The 22,194-nt window shown below is 36.9% G+C and overlaps 1 protein-coding gene across 2 annotated transcripts in view; it reads left to right on the forward strand.

Moving 5' to 3' along the window:
* Nucleotides 1–22,194, forward strand: part of LOC137249766 (zinc finger protein 846-like) — a 137,133-nt gene that overhangs the window by 111,675 nt on the left and 3,264 nt on the right. Inside the window, exon 5 of one of the 2 annotated variants that reach the window (XM_067781645.1) lies at nt 19,743–20,057. The exons of the other annotated variant lie outside the window; for it this stretch is intronic. Coding sequence (XP_067637746.1) covers nt 19,743–19,966 — 224 coding nt within the window. The 3' untranslated portion in view covers nt 19,967–20,057. The remainder of the gene's footprint in view (nt 1–19,742; nt 20,058–22,194) is intronic. 2 annotated transcript variants of the gene reach the window in all.

Consider the following 22,194-nt stretch of genomic DNA (forward strand, 5'->3'; position numbering starts at 1 on the left):
GGCTAAGGCCAGGTAGGTAGGTTGAACTGGCCGGTCCATGAGGACCTCACATAGACTGATTGAGTCCGTAGTGTTACCAGAAGTTTGTTTTAACGACCAAACTGAAAAACCCTATCAAAAACCAGGACCTATGTTATAAAATAACTCCGTCCTCTTGGCAAATACTAGAAGCTTCCTAGGACTTAAGCCACTTGCTGCTTCTAGATCTGACAGCTGTATCACTCCTAATAGCTGGAGTCTTAGCCTGGCAAGTGCAGGGCACGAGCACAGAACGTGCTCGATCGTTTCCTCCTCCAACCCGCACTTCCTACACCTGCTATCACTGACCAAGCCTAATTTAAAGGCATGTGACGCCAGAAGGCAGTGTCCAGTCAGAATACCCGTCATGAGTCTACAGTCCTCTCTTTTTAATGATAGAAGCAACTGTGTTAGTCTAAGGTTGTAAGACCTACACATAATCTTCGACACTTTACAGCCCCGCGCTTGAACCCACGCCTTTTCTGCTTGGTCGATCATGTGCACCTCTCGCCTTCGCTTAATCTCGCCCAATCTAATTGGGACGTCTACGGAGCAAGCTTCAAGGGATGCGCTTTTTCATTCCCATCTATTCCCATATGCCCTGGGACCCAATATAGATGTATGCTTCTCCCTGTCCCGATTCTCTCCAGAGACTGCTTACACTCTAACACGCATTTAGATGCTGTGCTATGCGAGATTATTGCCTTAATTGCTGCTTGACTGTCAATATAAAAGTTAACACGGTTGCAGCTTAAGCTATTCTCTTCCAGGGTTTCTACTGCTTTGGTTACGGCTAATATTTCCGCTTGGAAAACGCTACAGTAATCCGGCAGCCTGTAGGATCTGCTTAATTCCGGATCAGCGCAGTATATCGCAGACCCTACTCCTTCCACTATTTTGGAACCATCGGTGTACACATGTATCGCCTCGTCCGCCATTTGCGCACCCTTGCGCCAACCGTCCACCTCTATTGTGGCCTTAAGATCTCCCTCAAAGTGCAGGTAGGGAATCATGTAGTCTGTTCGTCTTGTGACTGAGGACGCTATACTACTATGGCCATATGGTCGGCGCTCAAGCTGCCCCGAAGCATCGAGCCTGGTTGCGGTCGTTAACGCTTTGTTCTTTGCTACCAGGTCTACAGGTGGAATGTGCAGAATGGCATACAGTGCAGCCGTCGGGGTTGTTTTCAGGGCTCCCGTAATGCAAGGCATCGATAGTCTGCATACCCCCTCTAATTTTTTGAGGTATCTTGTTTTTTGTGTGGCTTTCCACCAAACAAGAACTCCATAGTATAGAATAGGGCTTACAATCGCTGTAAAAACCCAATGAGAAAGAGAGGGCGATAGGCCCCACGTACACCCCAGCATTCTTTTACATGCATAGAGTGCCGTTGAGGCCTTCTTGACCCTCTCCTCCACGTTGAGCTTCCATGACAGCTTACTGTCTAGGATGATTCCTAGATATTTTGTGCAAGGTTTCTCCTGTAAGGTCACCGCTCCTAACTTAGGCCTGGTCCAATTTGGGACCTTGTACCTCTTTGTAAACAAGACCATATCCGTCTTCTCCGCATTGACTTTCAGCCCGACATTAGATGCCCAGGTATGAATATCCCGAAGCGCCCGATCCATCAAAGAACTAATCGTTGGAAGGCATTTTCCACTTATGACAATTGCAACGTCATCTGCGTAAGCCGTAAGTTTTACGGGTCCCTCATCGAATTGCCTGAGCAGTTGGTTGATGACCAGTGTCCACAGCAGAGGTGATAGCACCCCTCCCTGCGGCGTGCCCCTGTCCACTGATTTCGTGGCCTCGTACAATCCCCATTGTGATGTAATCTTTCTGCAATTTAACATGCAGCCGATCCATCTGATTAAGGCAGGATGTACTTTAATGTAATTAAGACCATCCATAATCGCCCATTTTGCAACATTATTGAAAGCCCCGGCAATGTCCAAGAAGACTCCTAGAGCATACTCCTTATATTCCAGGGATTTCTCTATGTTTATTACCACCCTATGCAATGCGGTGTCTACCGACTTGCCTTTGGTGTACGCATGCTGTGTTGTGGAGAGCAGCTTTTCATCCACGTTGGACTTTATGTACACATCTATCAGCCTCTCAAAGGTTTTGAGCAGAAATGATGTTAAGCTAATGGGTCTATAGTCTTTGGGATACACGTGACCGATCTTCCCCGCCTTTGGTAGAAAAGCTACACGAGCAGTTCTCCAAGAGTGCGGTACATGATTCAGTCTTATGCACCCATCGAATATTATTTTAAGCCATTCCACGACCGCCCTACTTGAGACTTGTAGCATGGCCGGGAATATACCATCTGGGCCCGGCGATTTAAACTTAGAAAACGTCTTCACTGCCCACTCGATCTTGGTATCGGTCACCAAGCCCGGCACCACTAGCTCCGTGATCGAAGTGTGAGTGATGTTTGCTGGTTCTTCTAAACCGTCTCCCGATGGGAAATGTGTATCGAGAAGCACCTCAAGGGATTCCTCACTATCACGTGACCATTCCCCGTTCTCTTTCTTTATTAGTCCCTGGACTATGTTTCCCTTTGCTAGGACTTTTTTCAACCGTGCTGTTTCACTGGAGCACTCTATGTCCGTACAGAAACTTTTCCATGAGTTTCTGTACGGCTAAGGCCAAGCAGTACATATTTTTTTTTTTGAAAAAGTAGAAATCAACAAATCTATCTGGATTTATCTGGCATAAATCGTTTTTGTTGCAGTTACATGCAAATTATTTATCAGGGTCAGGATCTTTGTGACGGGGCTATCACGAATGGCCAGGGAATCGAAGATATGTTTGTTTTTTTGCTTGCGGTAAATAAATTGAATTGTCATGATTTGCGTATTTGTGTTTCAAAACAAGTTTTCTTTCAAGCTCGTTTTCTATAAATCAGACTGCATTTTAATATTCGCTTATAAAATCTAGGTAAATATAATATTAAGCCATGGAGCTGCCAAAGCGTAGCAGCATAAATTTTATTATCTTGATAGACTTCGAGTTCCGCGGATCACTTGATACCCCGGAATTTCAGGATAATTGTGTTCAAATATAATCATATAACGTGTACAAATATGAGTAGCTTAATAAAGAAAACATTTAATAGAAAAATGTCTGTTTCCTATAATTGACCAGGAGAATTTCCTGTGGTTTGAAATTGAAATAAAGATATGTGAACTTACAATATTGTTATAAATACGTGTTGTCTTCAACCTCGTGCTTTATTTAATGATTAGTCATTGTACATAGAGATGTGTTTTCTAATGCATAACTGAACTAGGGTTGCCTAGTTCACTTATGCATGTACAAGTTGTGTTGTTATAAATAGTATGGGTATACATATACAACATCTTCCCTTTATAAAATATGTATCAATACAATTTGAAATATTATGCTTTACAAGTTCAGTTTGTTTGGTGGTTTAACTTTTCTTCCTCTTTGAGTTGTATACATTTCATTTGGTTTATCAGTTTGGTTAGCTATACTAGTATTTTCAAAATGCATATTTTTATTTTCTACAGTCTTGTTTTCTTGGATTTTAGTCTTTTCATTTACATGTGTATGGTAATCTATTACATTCCGGTCTTTTGCCATATCATCACTTATTGCGCCATTTTCATTTATATTTTCTTCATTTAAGAATATGTTCTCGGCTTCTTCTATACAAACCGCCTTCAGTATCTTGAACTAAATAGGACCTCGGCTCTGGACATTTATTAATTATTACACCGGGATACCAAACAGAAGTGGGAGATTTCTTATACATAATTTTCTTTTTTCATTGAGTGGCTTAAGAGTTCTGGTTTTCTTATTGAAATTTTTAGCTGATTTTTGACTTTGTTTTTCGATTTCCCTTCTATACGCCGATTTATCAACAAGCCTTGCTTCAAAATTTAAGTCATTGATGGTATTTTAGTTCTCAGTCGAGACATGAGCAACTCGCTTGGGCTTGGCATGCTATTTTTCGGAGTTGTTCTGTAATGTAAAAGTGCTGTGTATGGATCGATTTTTTCATCTAGACATTTGTGTAACATTTTCTTAATGGGTTGAGTTGACCTCTCGGCCAGGCCATTCGACCTAGGTAGATATGGGCTGGAAGTTGTATGTTGAATATTCCATTCGACACAAAATTTTTTAAAATCAATAGAATTGAATGGCGGACTGTTATCCGAAACAAGGATTCCCGGTACCCCATGTCGGACAAAAATAGATTTCAATTTAGTTACTACGACCAAGCTTGAGAAACCCGAGTTAAGAAGTTCAATTTCAATACACTTTGAATAGTAGTCTACGACCAGTACATACGTTCTTTTGTTGAACTCAAATAAATCACAGCCTAATTTGTACCATGGTATATCTGGTACCTCATGGTTCATCAATTCTTGTTTTCGATTTGCTACTCTGTATTTCATGCAAAGCTCGCACCTAGAGACTGGGTTTAAAATGTCATTATTTATGTTAGGCCAAAACAATGATTCTTTAGCTAGACTTTGACAGCGCTGCACGCCCATATGGCTCTAATGTATGTTAAATAAAACCTTTTTACGAAGTAGCTTGGGGATAACAATGCGATTATTTTTTAAAAGTAAATTATCTACAATTGAAAGGTCATATTTGTAACTAAAGTAAGGCATGGCTGCCTGGTCAACTATTTTTTTATTTGATGGCCATCCGTCTTTAACATACTTTTTCACTTTTTGCAAGACTCCATCCACTTGCGTGGCATTCTTTATTTCTTTTATGAACTCTTCTGAAAGTCCTATGTGAGACATTAACAAATTGCACTGTAAATCCAATTCTTTATCCACATCAAGGTTGGGTTTTTCCCTCAATGGCTCTCTAGAGAGTGTATCGGCTACAAATAAATATTTGCCAGGCTTATACACAACTTGTAAGTTGTAACGTTGTACACGCATCATAAAGCGTTGTAGTCGCGGTAGAATTTTAAAAACAGGTTTATTAAACAGCGATACTAAAGGTTTATGGTCGGTTTCTACAATAACTTTCAACCCGTAAACGTATTGATGGAACTTGTCGCAGCCGAAAAGAATAGCGAAAAGTTCTTTTTCTATTTGTGCATAATTAATCTGAGAGCTAGTCAAAGAGGCTGAGGCGAACGCAATCGGGTTTTCCTCATGAAAAATAGGAGCATCGACTGCAAATTTAGAGGCGTCTACAGACAACCTCAGCTGTTTGCGGGTATCAAAATACGTCAGCACCGGTGCTCTTATAATTTCATTTTTTTAAATTAGTGAATTCCTTTTCATGAGCATCATTCCAATGCCACTGTATATCTTTTTTCAGTAATTCGCGTAAGTTTTTATTTTTGGCTGACATATTTTCTATAAAAGCCCCTAAGCCCCTTGTTTTATTAAACTTCAAACCTACGTTTTGAGCCCTTTCCAGTACTTTCTTCAATATTCTGTCATGTTCCGCGATGGTAGATGCATGTATCAAAAAGTCATCAATGTAAATTATTAACTCTTCAATGTCACAAAATAATTTTACCATTTCGGCATGAAATATTTATGGCGCTGCATTGATACCAAAGGGTAAGCGTAAAAACCGATACCTGCAGAATGGTGTATTAAATGTACATAGCTTGGAGGAGTGTTCATCCAATTTCATCATCCAAAACCCTGAATTCGCATCCAGTGTACTAAAAACTTTAGACCCGCTTAATATAGATTTACATTCATCAATATTCCGAAACGCAAAACGTAAATTGCCATTAGGTTTTGTAACTAACACAATTGAGCTCACCCGCTCGGTTGGTTCTTTAACAGGTGTAATAACTTTTAAATCCACCATTCTATTTAGTTCCTTTTGTAAAGGCTCATACAGTGTAAACGGAATTTTCTTAGGAGGATCTGTTAATGGTTCCACCTCCGGATTGATTTTTCTTTAAGTAGCCCTAGACCCTCAAACACATTTGAATATTCTTCGAACTTTTTGTTTAGGCACTTTACCATATTGACCTGTTTCACTAAATCCATCAAAATGGCGCTTTGTACACCTATAATATTATTGCAATTCATATTTATAATATAGACTTCAAGTGAATATACATTCTGTTTAAAAAACACTCGTATGTTGCACTTGCCTACAGTTGGCAATTTTTCGCCACTAAAAGTTAATATTTTGGTTTTGACATGTTTTTTTTTAATTGTTTAGCTTCAATGTATTATACATACTCAATGACATAACATTAGCTTGTGCTCCTGTATCTATCTGACAAATAATCTTGCTGCTGCGAATTTGCACGGTGATGTTCCACTCCCTATTTGACTGACGTGGTTTTAGTTTTTTCATGACGCCCACAAAAAGTTCCTCGCTCTCGTCTACACTTTCACTTTCGCTTTCATCTTTCTGTAAATTTTTTATGTATTTCTTCCGTTGTTGTTTGTTGTGACAATACATGGCGAAGTGGTTTGGCTTACCGCAAGCATGACACTTGACACCTGAAGCTGGACATTTGTTTTGATGAAACTGTCCACATTTCGTACATTTCGTTGTTGTCGTTTGTTCCTTCTTAGAAGGCTTTCTACACTTGCTGTTTGAACGCGTCAATGCCGCAATGGTGCTCACTTCTTGTTCTCCCGAATTTTCAATGACGATTTTGTGAGCTGTGGCTAATTCAATGGATTTTGCTATGTCGAGTGCTTTTTGCAAGCGTATGTCACCTTCGCTTAAGAAGCCTCTCCTTTATTTTTGAAAATTTGTGTGACAGGCCACATATAAAAATGTCCCGGACAAGGTCGTCACGGAGACTGCTAAGTTCGCACGTCGAACTTAAATTGTTTAAGACAGCCACATATTCAGTTATGGATTCGCTTGTAAGTTGACCACGTGTGAAAAATTTGTGGCGCTCCATCGCTATGTTGGCTTTTTGCACAAAATAGCCCTCGAATTTTTTAATCAACTCACTGTATTCGACCGTGTCCACATCTTCATTAAATGAGTTGAATATATGTAGGGACTCTGCACCGAGATGGTGTATTAATAAAGCGACTTTTCGCGCGTTTGGTTGTTCCTCCAAATTTGACGCGCGTAAAAAAAGTTTGAATTGAGTACACCAATTTTTCCTCTCTACTGCCAAATTACTTGCAGCCAAATTTATTGGCCCAATGGTTGAAGCAAAGGTCATTGCTGGCTTTTGTGAATTTGCCACCAATTCTTCTTTTCCGTTTGCCATGTTTAATTTAGTTATTATTGATTAAATGGTTCGAACACCTGACACCATGTTATAAATACGTGTTGTCTTCAACCTCGTGCTTTATTTAACGATTAGTCATTGTACATAGAGATGTGTTTTCTAATGCATAACTGAACTAGGGTTGCCTAGTTCACTTATGCATGTACAAGTTGTGTTGTTATAAATAGTATGGGTATACATATACAACAAATATGAGATCCCGAACAAATACCGGGATTTCTTATAGGTAAGGGCGAATTAATGGTGACTTATAACCATAAAGCCATAACCAGATAAAACAGCTGATCGAACCAACCTTATAGAAATCAATGTAATCGCGTTAGCGTTATGGAATGACACCATTAATCGATTACATTGATTTCCATAAGGTTGGTTCGATCAGCCGTTTTATCTGGAATGGCTTTATGGTTATAAGTCACCACTAATTCGCCCTTAATTCCTGGGGCTCTATTCAGTAAATGTGAGTTTAAAAATGTACACTTTTTCTTCATATAATTTGTATGAAAGAAAAATGTACATTTCAAAACTCATAGTTACTGAATAGGGCCCCTGGATGGCAAAATGGCTCAGGACTTGGTACCTAAATACATTTTTCGATAATTTTTTCTCATACCTGCTCAGTACTCGGTACAAAAGTATCCATTACAAATTTTCGTAGTATCGAACTAAAAGTATCAATACCCACCCACAATCAAGATTTGTGGTCATCTTGTATTTACCACCACCACACCCACACAACGATCCTACAAGTCATGTGTGACGTGGTTGAAGTGCATATGTCAAACGCATTGTGAATCAAACTAAGTGTGATATTTGATCTGTCAACTGCCTGACAAGATGTTCAATATGGCTACTTTTTAGCGTTTTGACAGGGTGTTCAATATGGCGGCGCATAGGGCCGTCTATCTTCAGCGGGTGATAGAGAGAGATACAGAATGAGACAGTGATAGTCAATTACAAATTACACTACAAGACGGAGGTAACTACCCTACAAGAAATGCTGATAGTTTTACTAATACACTCACACTTGTAATTGACAATGCTGATCCTGCGATGACGTAAGCATTGATACTCAAATTTATGTATGTTCCTTTGATCGCTCACGTATGTCCGCATGTTCCCAACGACAGCCTAAAATCATGCAAAAGGACTCAAACTGGGAAAGCTTCGGACACCTGGTACAAAACAAAAGAACATACAGCAGATACCATTATGCATGTGAGACAGATACATAATTCTCAACGGAATTTTATGTATGCGAGAACAGTTTATCCGATTTAATCATGTTGTCACTACTGACTGTCATATGGCAATCAAATGATTATCACGGTTGTTTTGTTATTTTTTAAATTCCGCCATTTTCAACCGACGAAAACCATATAAAAAATAAGTTTAAAAAATGAAAAAGATAGCATTTCAAAGCTCCATGCTAAAAGAAAAAAAATCGAAAATAATATTAAAAAATACCAAAAGCTGTCGGAATGTATGGGGCGCACTGAAAAAATTGATACGCGAAAAATAATAGTGGTTAGTGGTGATTAATTTTTAAATGTGTTTCCGCATGAGGAAAGCGCTATTCTGTTGTTTGGTTATTTTCTGAATTTAAATTGAACATTCTGAAGTCGAATTCTTATAAAACTATTTATTTTAAACAAATAAGAAACGCGTATGCTTTTATCACGTACAAAATTAAAAACGTAATGAAATAAAGTAAATAAAAAGCAAAAGGCATTGTTTCATTTTTGGCGGAATATGACAATGGTCATTTATGATAGTATAACAGTCAAACCTGATATCTACAGTAAACTATCATTTATGACACTTTTTGATAGTTATAGTGTCAGCACTGATCCAGGAAAAGGAATGAGAGTGAGCAGTACGGCTATATACTTAATCAGTAGGCCATGTGGGTGTATAAGAAGGAGACAAAAACTCACACGTACACAGTTGTTTACATCACATTTGCGCAAGTCCCCTTAAGTTTGTGATAGAAAGTTTGTATGAGGCGCTGATCGTTTGGTTGACATTGCTGACAATCAGATGATAGTCATATGATAGTCAGTATTCTTGTAGGGTATTTCACCCAAGCATTCAAAGCTTTTTTCGCTCTCCATTAACACATCGACGTTTCATGCTGTCATCTTTAATGACAATTTATTACCCTGCTCAACGGAGCTGACGGAAACTCCAACACATTAACAGAATTTTTGGAATCACTAATACACTCGCATAAATTTTTCCTTTTATTCGTATGGAAAACCATGGTGTGTATGTGTATGCATACACGTATACACAATGTTTACATCAGGTTTGTCATGTCGCTTCTAACAACCTGATAGAAACTTTGCTTTACGCTGTGATGTAAATTTCCATCAGCCTTATCTGTCAATTGATGCCTCAAATGACTGACAGCTGTCTAGCAGGGTAAAGGCTCCATTACTGATACTTAGCATAGACTTCACTTGACTTGGCGTAAACTTGGCAACTTAGCCACGACTATACTCCACTTGGCGCATAAAATCTGGCATCATAATCAGCGTTGAAATTTATTTTTAAATAAATGTCAATTTGTATGACAAAATGTCAAAATGAAATGGAAACAAACAAATGGCATCTCAAAATGTAAACGTCACTTAGAACTTACATAGAAAATCAAAATTCAACAGACTTCTAAGTCAAGTTAAGTTTTGAGTAATCAGTAACATGCAATGTTAATTTAACAGAACTGTAAGTGACAGTTCGCAAGCCAAGTCAAGTCTATGCTAAGTATCAGTAATGGAGCCTTAATTATTCCGGGAAAACATTTTAAAACGAAGAAAAAATATAATTGTGTTAAACTCCTACAAGTTCTCGCATAACCTGGTGTGTAAAAAGAAAAAGTGCTTGTGCTACCGGCTTTTAAGTTGTGACATGTGTTAGCTGTTTAGGTACTTCTAAATTAACCTGGCGCATTAACTAGAGGCAACCAAGTCCTCTAACCACCTAACGAGGGGGAAGGGGGAATGGGGGGATTCCCCCCGGGTCCGGGCTGCTAATACGCTACCAAAAATATCGAGAGAGGTGTCAAAAGACGCGTATTAATCTTGAGAACAATAATCCGAAGGAAAAATTTGATCTCTGTCCGGAGATATTTGCAGTTGAAGTTGGCGATTTTCATGTGGTTGTTGTTGTGTTAGTACCCACAAAAAAATTGTGCATTACCGTGGCGGTAGCCACGGTGGTAATAGTATAGTGTATGGATCTTTCTGAGGTACCCGCGGGTCTTTTTCGGTTTTTCGTTAATATCTTTTGAACGAGTTAAAATTTTTACTTTCCGCCTTCGGATTATTAATACTGATGTCAAAACGCGTCGTTTGACACCTCTCTCGACATTGGTAGCGTATTAGCAGTCGACCCCTTAACTAGACTATTACCGTTGTTCCATGTGCAAATTTTAAGCCGAATTTCAAAAGCAACGAATATTGATAATGAGTTTTTGCCTGGGCCTTCGAACAGTGAGGAGACAATAAAAACATCAAACAAAAATGTATGTTCACATGAATCCGAAATCGTAAAGTTTTCGTGGTAACACTGATGAAGGTTCATCTTCAAAAAGTCTTCCAACAATTCCACCAACTCTGTATCAAAGTCCAGATCATTTAAACGACTTCGATATCGGTACCGTGAATAATGAGTTTTTGCGATCTGCAGAAGTCAACGAAATAATACTTCGAGGTCTTCACAAGTGTCCTGTTATTTTTCCACGTGATTGTCATGACGAGGCATTTCCTACCTCGTTGTTAAACAGAATCTGGCCAAATGGAGAGAAAGTGGAGCGTGACTGGTTAGTATGGAGTGCCAGTTGCAATGCTTTTTATTGCCTACCATGTCGTCTGTTAACCACCAATACTTTAAATCGACCTAAAATTTGTTAGCCTGGCGGATATGAGAAATTCCAGGTATGGAAGAAGCTATACGATAAACTGCCATCACACGAAAATACTCAAGATCACATTAAATATTATATTCAATGACGATCTTTAAAAAATCTAATTCAAAAGGAGGCTACAATTGATACACTTATCAATGAACAGCTAATCACTGAAACTCAAAAGTGGAAAGAAATTTTATATAGAATTTTGGACACTGTTTTATTTTTTGGTGAAAGAGGCCTAGCTTTCAAAGGCGAAAGTATATATCTTGGTGAACGAAACAATGAACATTTTTTGGGCATCTAAGATCTCATAAGCTATTATGATCCGATACTTAGAGATCATTTGGAGAAAGTTAGGATTTCACAAAAGCAGCACAAACGTTTACAAGTTCACTATCTTTCCCCAAACATTCAGAACGAGTTTATTGAAATTTGTGCAAAGCACGTGAGGGAAACGATATTAGATCAAGGCAAGAAAGCCAAGTATTTTGCTATTTCGTTGATGCTGTGCCTGATGATAGTCACGTTGACTACGTTAATTGTGCGCTAACTCCACTTCAATTATTTTTTGTCAATGATCTTCATAAAATGATTCACTACACGCAACTATCCGCCTCCTGCTTCTCAAAACACGACATGATATTCCTAAACTACAACTTCCAAACATCATGTAGGCCAAGTTCGTTCGCGTATCGCGATTACAGAAGTATATATTATTATTCTCTTGCTGAGTCCGTTGAGTCGGTTGAATGGAGCTTGATTCGTACGTTAACATCGGTTGATGACCAGACAAAGTTTCTGCAGGATAACATAAATAAGTTATTCGATGATCACGTTCCACTAAAAATAAAAACACCTAAATACATGAATAGCCCTTGGTTCAATGCTACATTAAAACTCCCTATCCACCCTCGTACCCAAGCCTACTCACGGTGGAAAAGGTACAAAACAGTCGAAGCGCATAGCTACTTTAAAACAGCTCGGCTTACTGCAAACAAAGCCATAAGGCTGGCCAAGGCAAATTATTTTGAGTATAAGTTTAGTTCTGCTTTGAATACAAAAGAAAAGTGGAACAAAATCAAACAAATAGGAATTGGTAAGCCCAAAAGTGACCTGTCTCATCCCCCTGATGTCGACATCAACGAAATAAATAATACTTTTGTAAGACTACCAAACTCAGCCGACAATGTGTGTATTGATAACTACTCCGTGCGTATTAATGTTGACACTAGCCCTTTCGAGTTTGTTTGTGTCGATAATTGTGATATTGTCCAGCCATACTTTCTGTGAAGTCTAACACAATGGGGCTTGATGGCATATGTTCAAAGTTTTTAAAAGTCATTCTTCCCAAAATCCTTCCCCACATTACTTACTTGGTCAACTCAATTTTGACGACCGGTGTCTTCCCAATATACTGGAAAGCTGAAAAAGTTATTCCAATCCGTAAACAAAATAATGAGTATCGACAAATAGCCATACTCCCTTTCCTCCCTAAGGTCGTTGAACGTATTCTACATGGGCAAATCGTATCATATGTATATGAATACAAGCTCCTGCCAGACAGTCAGTCCGGTTTCAGATCAAAGCGGAGCTGTACAACGGCACTATTATCTGTGACAGAAGAAATTCGTGAGCGAGTGGATGAAAGTTACATTGCCTTCCTAACACTTCTTGACCACTCTAAAGCTTTTGATTCTGTAGACCACACTCTGCTCTGTAGGAAGCTGGAAAACTTATTTAACTTCTCTGGTGATGCAGTTGCCCTTATAAGATCATATCTTGGCGATAGGACTCAAGCAGTATGTATAGATGGTGAAAAGTCTGACTTCCTACATTCCTTAAGAGGCGTCCCTCAAGGCTCTATCCTGGGTCCTCTGTTATTTGTTCTGTATATCAATGACTTACCCGATGTCCTTAAGTATTGTAATGTTCATATCTACGCTGATGATGTGCAGTTGTTTACGTGTTGTCCTCGTGATCAAACTAGCTCAAAGTAACTTAAACTACGATTTGAATCAAATATTTTCATGGGCTACTATGAATGGCTTATGTATAAACCCGAATAAGTCAAAATGTATTGTTATTCATAGAAGGAATTTTCCCCACTAATGATTTAGAGAATGTAGTGTTCGACAATTCCGTTATAGAATACGTAGAGACGGCGAAAAACTTAGGTGTAATTTATAACAAAACATTGATATGGAAAGACCATATCTTTAGAACGGTTGGAAAAGTGTATGGAATGCTTCGTACACTGTGGTAAACACAGTATTTCACGCCTTTGCACATAAGACTACTTCTGGCTAAAGCGTACATAATACCTACGCTACTCCATGGTTGTGTTATTTAAGCCGGAGTCATTGGTGCCGTATGTCGTATCGCTGTATCCGTATCCCTAACGTAATCAGCTGTTTATCGTTACGACGGTAAACCAAAACCCAGTTGGTTGGCTACGATACGGTTACGACCTTAGCGGCACCAATAATCGATTGCATTGATTCTCATAAGGTTGGTCGAATCAGCTGTTAAAAGGTTACCGATACGGTTACCGATAAAGCACCAATGTCTCCAGCTTTACTCAAACTGTGACTATCTGTGCAGGAACAAACTAACAGCTGAATTCAGTAAGCCGTCTCTAGTCACTATTAGAGACTATTTGGGGTGAAAATCACTTTTGAGACAATTTGCCATTCTGTAAGCTGTCTCGCGTCTCCAGCCTCACAAAAGCAATCACTAATTTGTGAGCTGGGCCGGGGCAGGTCACAAACGTGAAAACTTCAGAAAAAGTATGAAAATTATTTGCGAAAAACGCTTTAAATATATTTGTTTTCTTCCTAAAATTAAAATAAGCATAGAAAAAATTAAAAAACAGAAAATACTTTAAAAAAAACATCGAACTCTATGTGGCGCCGCTGAGATTCGAACCTACACACTTTGGGATTTTCTATAAAAATTGTGATCGGCGTCTTAGCAAGCTCAGCCACAATACCACCCAACATTCCGTTGACAAAATACAATGCTATATTATTTGATCAATATATGAGTAAATTGTCATTTTGGTGAATTTCGTCGATATGGTGAATTGTTTTTGTGACTTTCTTTTACTGAATACCGAAATCATCTCAAGTCACAAAAATTGTCTCTAAAAGAAAATCTCAAATTTAGAGGCTTGAGATGAGACTGAATTACAGAGTTCAGCCGTAAATGTTGTTTACAATAACATTGCTAGATATGTTTATGGGTTGAAAAGACTTGACCACGTATCACAACATGCTGAAAGGTTGCTAAACATTCGAAAATCTTTTAAAAGTCAAAACACTGTCCTTCCTACATAAATTGATACACACGAAGGAACTTGACTTTCTATATCGTAAGCTTATTTTTCTGCAATCATCAAGATCGGTGCTTCTTCTTAAGCACATTAGATACCGCACGCTAACCTCTGAGCGCCAATTCTTTGTTACTGCAATACGTCTTTGGAACTCCCTACCTACAAGTCTTCGACTCTTAAGTAATGCTCTGCACTTCAAAAAAGAGCTAACATCATTTTTTAACGACTCTTAAACTGGATCTCAAATTGTTGTTGTTAAAATGTTCATTTCTAAGTCCTTTTCCTTTCTCTGCGTCTTCTTTCTTTATTTGTTAAAACCAGCCAAAGGTTATCATCACTACTGCTGTCTTTTAATTTTATTAATTACTTTTCTTTAGTTTTAAGATTTACATTTACATACATAAAGATTTCACTATTATCCGTTATATTTAATTTAATTTGATTAATCTAATTTATTATTATTATAAATGTTCAATTTTTATGGCTCATGCTATTCATGACTAGCACTGTTAAATAATTTGTCAAAATTGTTGTGCTAGGAACAAATTTTCAAATAAATACATACATACATACATACAATTTGAAAGCAACAAATTTTACAATTCAAGAACGGTTTTTGGCTTTCGTGAATTGTAACCAAAAACCTGGTCAAAAAATCGCTGATCTAATTTGCCATACTCTAGGTAAACATGAAATCACATTAAAAGATTGTCGTGCACAAGGGTACGATAACGGCGCCAATATGAAAGGAGCTTACAACGGAGCACTACGTCACATTCTCCACAAAAACTCGAATGCTGATTACTCGCCTCGTGCAACCCACGGTCTCAATTTATGTGGTGTTGATGCTGCAGAATGTTGTACGGCTGCTTTTTGGGGGTTGTACAAAAATGTTTTACTATTTTCAGCAGCACTACACAACGATGGGACGGTGCCTCCCATAAATTCAGAAAGCAAAAATTCAGAAACACATTTTTTCAGAAAACATTAGTCATAACCCTTTTTCAGAAAGACAAAATTCATAGGTTCGAATTTCAGAAGTGAAAATTCAGAAGTAAAACTTCACAAGGCAAAATTCAGAAGTCAAAATTCAGAAAGTAATCAGACGACAGAAAAAACATTAAATTTTTCTAAAAATTCAAAAACGTTTATTTATTTGGAAGGAATTATGTATAAAGAAAAAGTAGTACAATTTAAAACTTTGAATTGTGTGCAATAGCAAGCATCTAATTGATTAATTTTTTTTTCGCGTTTATCTCTTTCAAATGAATTTACAATTTTTGTTCTTATATCGGCCTACTGATTTGTAAGATCGCGGGTTCGAATCCAGGTCAAGGCCTAACAATAATTATTTTATCATTATTATTGTTATGATACATTTTTTATTAACTGAAAAAATTTTAAATTAGATTAGAAGAAAGAAAACATTTAGGCAACTGCCAAAGCTCGTTGTATAGCTCCATTTCGGGAACTGCTAAATTCCTTCATCGGCTATCACAGGGATTGTTTGCTTCATTATTTCTACTTCTACCCTGTTTCTTGCAAATTGATATTCACAGCACTGCGACATCTGGAATGAATGGATGTGAAAATTGGACTTGTTTCATGGCAATGATGTCATAGTGTCATATTTATTGACACTTTTTCCCATGCTCTGGGATGTATTAACAATTTTTGTTGTTTCCATTAAGAAAAAATCTATCATAACAATAATACTGGTAAAATAATTTTTGTTAGGCCTTGAAAAAACGAAGTCTTTATATTTTTTATATTTATATTTCTTGCGTTTCCGATATGGCTCGCCTCCAGCTGAAAACTGCTGCAGTTTTGTTTCTATTATTGCCTGTTCATTTTTTATTTCATTTATGCAATTAAATATGTTATATACATTATGCCACCTTTTGATGGACTTATTTGTACAGCCTTCATCCAATTTGGTGATATTATACATATATATTCCATAATTCGATTGAATATAACGCCTTCTTTCGACGTTGCTGTGTTCCAGGCTGAAAACAAATTCAGAAGTCAAAATTCAGAAAGTAATCAGACAGCAAAAAAACATTAAATTTTGCGCAAAATTACTTTCTGAATTTTGACTTCTGAAATTTTCTTCTGAAATTTGACTTATGAAATTTGACTTCTGAAATTTGATTTCTGAATTTTTATTTCTGAGTTTTGACTTCTGAATTTTGGCTTTCTGAAAAAAGGGTTCTGAAAAAATGTGTTTCTGAATTTTTATTTTCTGAATTTATGGGGGGGAACCCGAAGGGACATCCTCAAAAAAAAAAAGAAAATGTGCCGAGCTCTCTTCATAGACTTTCAGGCAAAAGCCAAATTTGACTGCGCAAGCATTTTACCGGCATTCTCAAGTACATCAACAACTTCGAATGTATCTTGCTGTCCTCAATTTGGTTCAAAATACTGACTACCATTAATGAAAGAAACGTGGTCCTTCAAGCTAGAGACGCCACCATAGATGTTGAGGTCCGACATCTAGATGCGTTATTAGCTGATTTGAAGGAGATCAGGAACCAATGGGAAACAATTGTAAACGAATGCAAAACAGTTGCTATTTATTTATTTATTTATTTATTTATCAGTCTACAAATTAAACAATTTTACAGACCAATTATACCGACACTTAAATCACAGATGTAATATACGATGTAAACAGCATAAGCAGTCATAAATTTTAAAGTAATATTTAAACAGTATTTAATTAAACGCTTGACAATTTCAATTAAAAGATTAGAAGTAAACAAAAGTTAAAATGTTGTAAATTTGTTAAAATGTCTCATGAAGGAGCTAGTAAATAATAATTTATGAAATTGACAATAAAGCAAATTAATGATAGATAAAATATACACAGAATAGAATTTATACAGAGTAAATTTGATTGCATACATATAAAAATAATGATCACAGCGCAATTTTGCAAACAACTTTCAAGTAACTGGTACTTCATATTTGAAACAGAGGGTTGAACAGTATATCACAGTTTAGCGTTCTTTGCTTCATTTCGAATTACAAATTTAATGTAGTTAAAAGGTATTTTTTAATACCAAGAAACGAGTCGCAGACGTCTAAATTTTTACAGTGTTTATTAAAATCACGACATAAACAGTGAAGTGGTTCGTGCATTTCATAATTCGACCTGCATGTAGCTACACAAATTGATTGAAAATGTCTAGACGGCCTAATAGGAACGTTAAACTTAATTTCACCAAGCAAAAATGGACTATTTATTGACCCTCTTATTAATTTAACAATACATAAGACACCAAGCATCTCTCTCATTGTAAATTCATTTGAAAGAGATAAACGCGAAAAAAAATTAATTAATTAGATGCTTGCTATTGCACACAATTCAAAATTTTAAATTATACTACTTTTTCTTTATACATAATTCCTTCCAAATAAATAAACGTTTTTGAATTTTGAGAAAAATTGAATGTTTTTTCTGTCGTCTGATTACTTTCTGAATTTTGACTTCTGAAAATTGACTTCTGAATTTTGACTTATGAAATTTGATTTCTGAATTTTTGTTTCTGAGTTTTGACTTCTGAATTTTGGCTTTCTGAAAAAAGGGTTCTGAAAAAATGTGTTTCTGAATTTTTGTTTTCTGAATTTATGGGGGAACCCGAAGGGACATCCTCAAAAAAAAGAAAATGTACCGAGCTCTCCTCATAGACTTTCAGGCAAAAGCCAAATTTTACTGCGCAAGCATACGGAGATGTTACCGGCAATCTCAAGTACATCAACAACTTCGAATGTATCTTGCTGTCCTCAATTTGGTTCAAAATACTGACTACCATTAATGAAAGAAACGTGTTCCTCCAAGCTAGAGACGCCATATTCAATTGAACATCTCGCCAAAGTTTCCGGACATTCGAAAGGGAAACCCCAAAAGACGTTCTGAAGATAATTTAAATGAGATGATTACGGATGATTCAGAGTCTGATTTTAAAAACAATACATTTCTGGTGATCGTTGATTCGGTAATCATTGACATAACTGAACGATTTGCAGCTATGAGAAATTTGAGCGAGACGTTTTCCTGTTTGTGGCAAGTTGAAGACATGGATGGAACTATAGTTCGGGCGAGCGCAGCAACATTTTTTGAAAAATACAAGTCGGACATTTCTCAAAGCTTAGAATGCGAAATAATTCACTTGAAATACATTTACGAAGCAAATTGTGATAAAGGTCTGTCACCATTGGAATTGCTAAATGCCATCTACATATGTTCAAAATCTGTATACAATTATTCCCAACATTTGTTTTGCTTTACGTATCTTTTGCACTATAGCTAGTGCAGAACGTTCCTTCAGCGTCCTTTCAAGAATCAAAAGCTTTCATAGATCGTGTTCATTTCAAGAGCGAGTTTCAGGACTTGCCACGCTGTGTGTTGAATCCATTTTGGCAAGACAGTTAAATTTTGATATTATCATAAAAAAATTTGCAGCGAAAAAAGCAGAAAAAGCCACTCTTTGATAGCCGAACTTTTATATTGAATAATTAAAATTTGTAATCATCATTAAATTTATCAGAAATGTATTAAAATGTTACCAAATAACTAGAAAAGATTATTTGATACAATATGTGGCTGTTAAAAGAGAATTTATTTTTTACGTTACAATAAAATATTATAAATAGTAAATATTTTGTGTTAATTTTATTTTCAGCTCTTAGTCCAAAAATCATTTAGTTGAAGCAAAAAATTTTTTGGTGTAATCCATCAATAATAATTCATGAATGAGGCGTCATTAATTCAACTTAATCAAATGTATTAGTGGATTTTTTATAGGGGGCCGTTAATTGTTTAGTCCCGGCCCCGATTTTTTCTCTAGGGCCCTGCCTATTGGAATTGGAAGATTCGATTGCCAAAACCAAAAAAGGTAATGTTTTTCAAGACAGTGCACAACCTAAACAAAGGTGGTATAAAAAGACGCGGGTCGAGCTCCGTTTTTAGAATCTGAAAGCGGAAATTAAAAATTTTGTTGCACAGAATGAACACCTTTCTGCGGCCTTCGCCCAAAATAATATTAAGTTGTATAGAATCGACGGGATGGCCTAGAAGGTTTCAGGTGGTCATACTAAATCGGTCCCGGGGAGTGTCCTTATCGCTACAACAAAAACAACATTTACTTTCTGCTTTTCATTCATACGTATGTGCATTTTTAAATAATAAAAAAAGGTTATATTATTCTAATATATATCATCTCTGCCGGGGTGCGATTCAGCTCAGAATACGCCAAAACAACAAGGATTTACCGGTAAACAAGGTACTTTCCACAACCACATGCTTTGGAATACGGTACCAAACTGGTTGGATGTATTTCCCCAAGCAAAAAAGGCAACTGATCAGCATGCAACTGTTATTTATGTGCCGCCACCGGGAGCTGCTGCTGCTATCCTAGAAGCAGACATTTCTTTGATTGGTTGCATCACCGAAATTGTGCCCTAACATGATATGGTTCGCTTAAGCACGCTCTCATAAAGCAAAATAAATCGCGTGTAGTCAGGCCCGATTATCCAGGATCATTGCATCAGAAAGGGTAAGTAAATTGCCTATCATATTAAATATATAAACAACATGTATGAATTTGGTAGTGATAATTTGTCATGTTTTTGTTGATAATCAACTGAAGAATGCAAATACCAAAGAGTTCGAAGTTCATGTAAATACCAATTGATTTCTTTAAATAGCGTTTGGAGAACAAAATACATATGTATGTATGCATACAACTGCATAGAAAGGGAGGAATTAATTAATTATGATCAGTAGATTTATACGATTTTTATTATAATCCCTGCGTCGCCGTTGCCATTGCATTGCGTTATTACCCACAGCCATTTAAAATTTTAGTAAATTTTGCTCTTTTCATTACTGATTCAAAATGTGGAAAGTTATATATCTAGCATTCCATTGAGAATGGTAAATTTTAGCAGACTTTTGCATTGCGGTCATTATTAATATCACTGGATCACAAATTCCAATTTTTTTTTTCTGCACCAGAGACACCATTATGAAATTCTTATGAAAATCAAGGTTATTTTTAATTCTATGGTAACTTTTTTGTGATATTTAAAAATAACGGGTTTTTCCAAAAAAAAAAAAAAAAAAAATGGGTCCACTTAACCATATATATCTCCTCAAGAACGAATTGAGCAATTCCAAAACGGTTTGAAGCTTTTGAAAGGTGTGTATACAACACTTTTTGCTAGGCCCTGCAGATTCAAAGATAAAGAAAAATCATTACGGATTTTTTCTATTTTTTTTGTAAAAATATAAAAAAAATTTGTACTTTGCGAGGCAGGATCTCGAAAACTTTTTATTTTTTTGCAGATTTGTTTTTTTTTCTCTAAGCTCTGTTTTATTACAAAAAAATAAGCTTTCATTCAATAAAATCGATCGACTAATACAAAAGTTATAAGCATTCAAGTAAATATATCCATTTAATACTTAAGTACCCTACTAGTACATATAGTTATAGAAAATTTTATTACCTTTTAAAAGCTTCAAACCGTTTTGAAATTGCTCAATTCGTTCTTGAGATATATATGATTAAGTGGACAAAATTTTTTTTTTTGGAAAAAACCGTTATTCGTAAATATCTCAAAAACGTTACCATAGAATTAAAAATAACCTTGTTTTTCGAAACCAGGGGGTAATTTTACATAGGAATTACATAATGGCGTTTCTGGTGCATTTTGGCTGTAAACCAGTGTATTTAATTCCTAGAAGGTTCAATTTAGTCATATCAATAGGTCCCGAGATGGTCGGGTTAGTACCTCAATGGTGCTTGTTACCCGAACGTAGATAGATAGATAATTTATTGAGAATTGCACAGTGATTTGCACATCTCCTTCACAGCACGTCATCCTAGCCGACTGCTTTGATGTACCCTAGCAGAGTTCTTGGCTTGAGGGATTAAATGTGGGAATGCACTGGCCATGGTTAGCCCATAAACTTAGCCCTACGTTCTTAGCCCTAGCGTCTTCGAGCCATCTATGTACCATACGATCTTGAGCAGACTAGTAATACATTGCACCCGCCCATACTTATACAGCCGTACCAAGAGACGGAGCAGTCCATTACATATTGGCACATATATTAAAGCTATGCATTCAAAAGTGTTTGTACCAGTGGCTGATGCACACCGAACTGGACCGATGTATGCTATATTGATGCCTGCACAAATACCAGGCAATGTTCATGTAAATAATGTTACTGCTAAGGTCAATTTGCACGGAGGTCAATTTGGAGGAGGAAACGATCGAGCACGTTCTGTGCTCATGCCCTGCGCTTGCCAGGCTAAGGCTCCAGCTATTAGGAGTGTTAAGCTGTCAGATCTAGAAGCAGCGGCTTAAGTCCTAGGAAGCTTCTAGTATATGTCAAGAGGACGGAGTTAGTTTATAGCATAGGTCCTGATTGTTGATAGGGTTTTCAACTTGGTCGTTAAAACGAACTTCTGGCAACACTACGGACTCATTCGGTCTATGTGAGGTCCTCATGAACCGGCCAGTTCAACTTAACCTATATTTTGTTTTGGTTTTTACCTTAGAATCTACCGGTTAAGTAAGCGATGTCAGCTAACTAAGCGCCTTCAAATGTAGATCCATAAGGAACATGAGATCGCCAGAGTCTCGGCTGTTAAAGAAAAAGGTTTCGCCCAGGGTAGGTGACATTGA

This window comes from Eurosta solidaginis, chromosome 4 (assembly GCF_040869045.1).
Source record: "Eurosta solidaginis isolate ZX-2024a chromosome 4, ASM4086904v1, whole genome shotgun sequence".
Taxonomy (NCBI): Eukaryota; Metazoa; Arthropoda; class Insecta; order Diptera; family Tephritidae; genus Eurosta; species Eurosta solidaginis.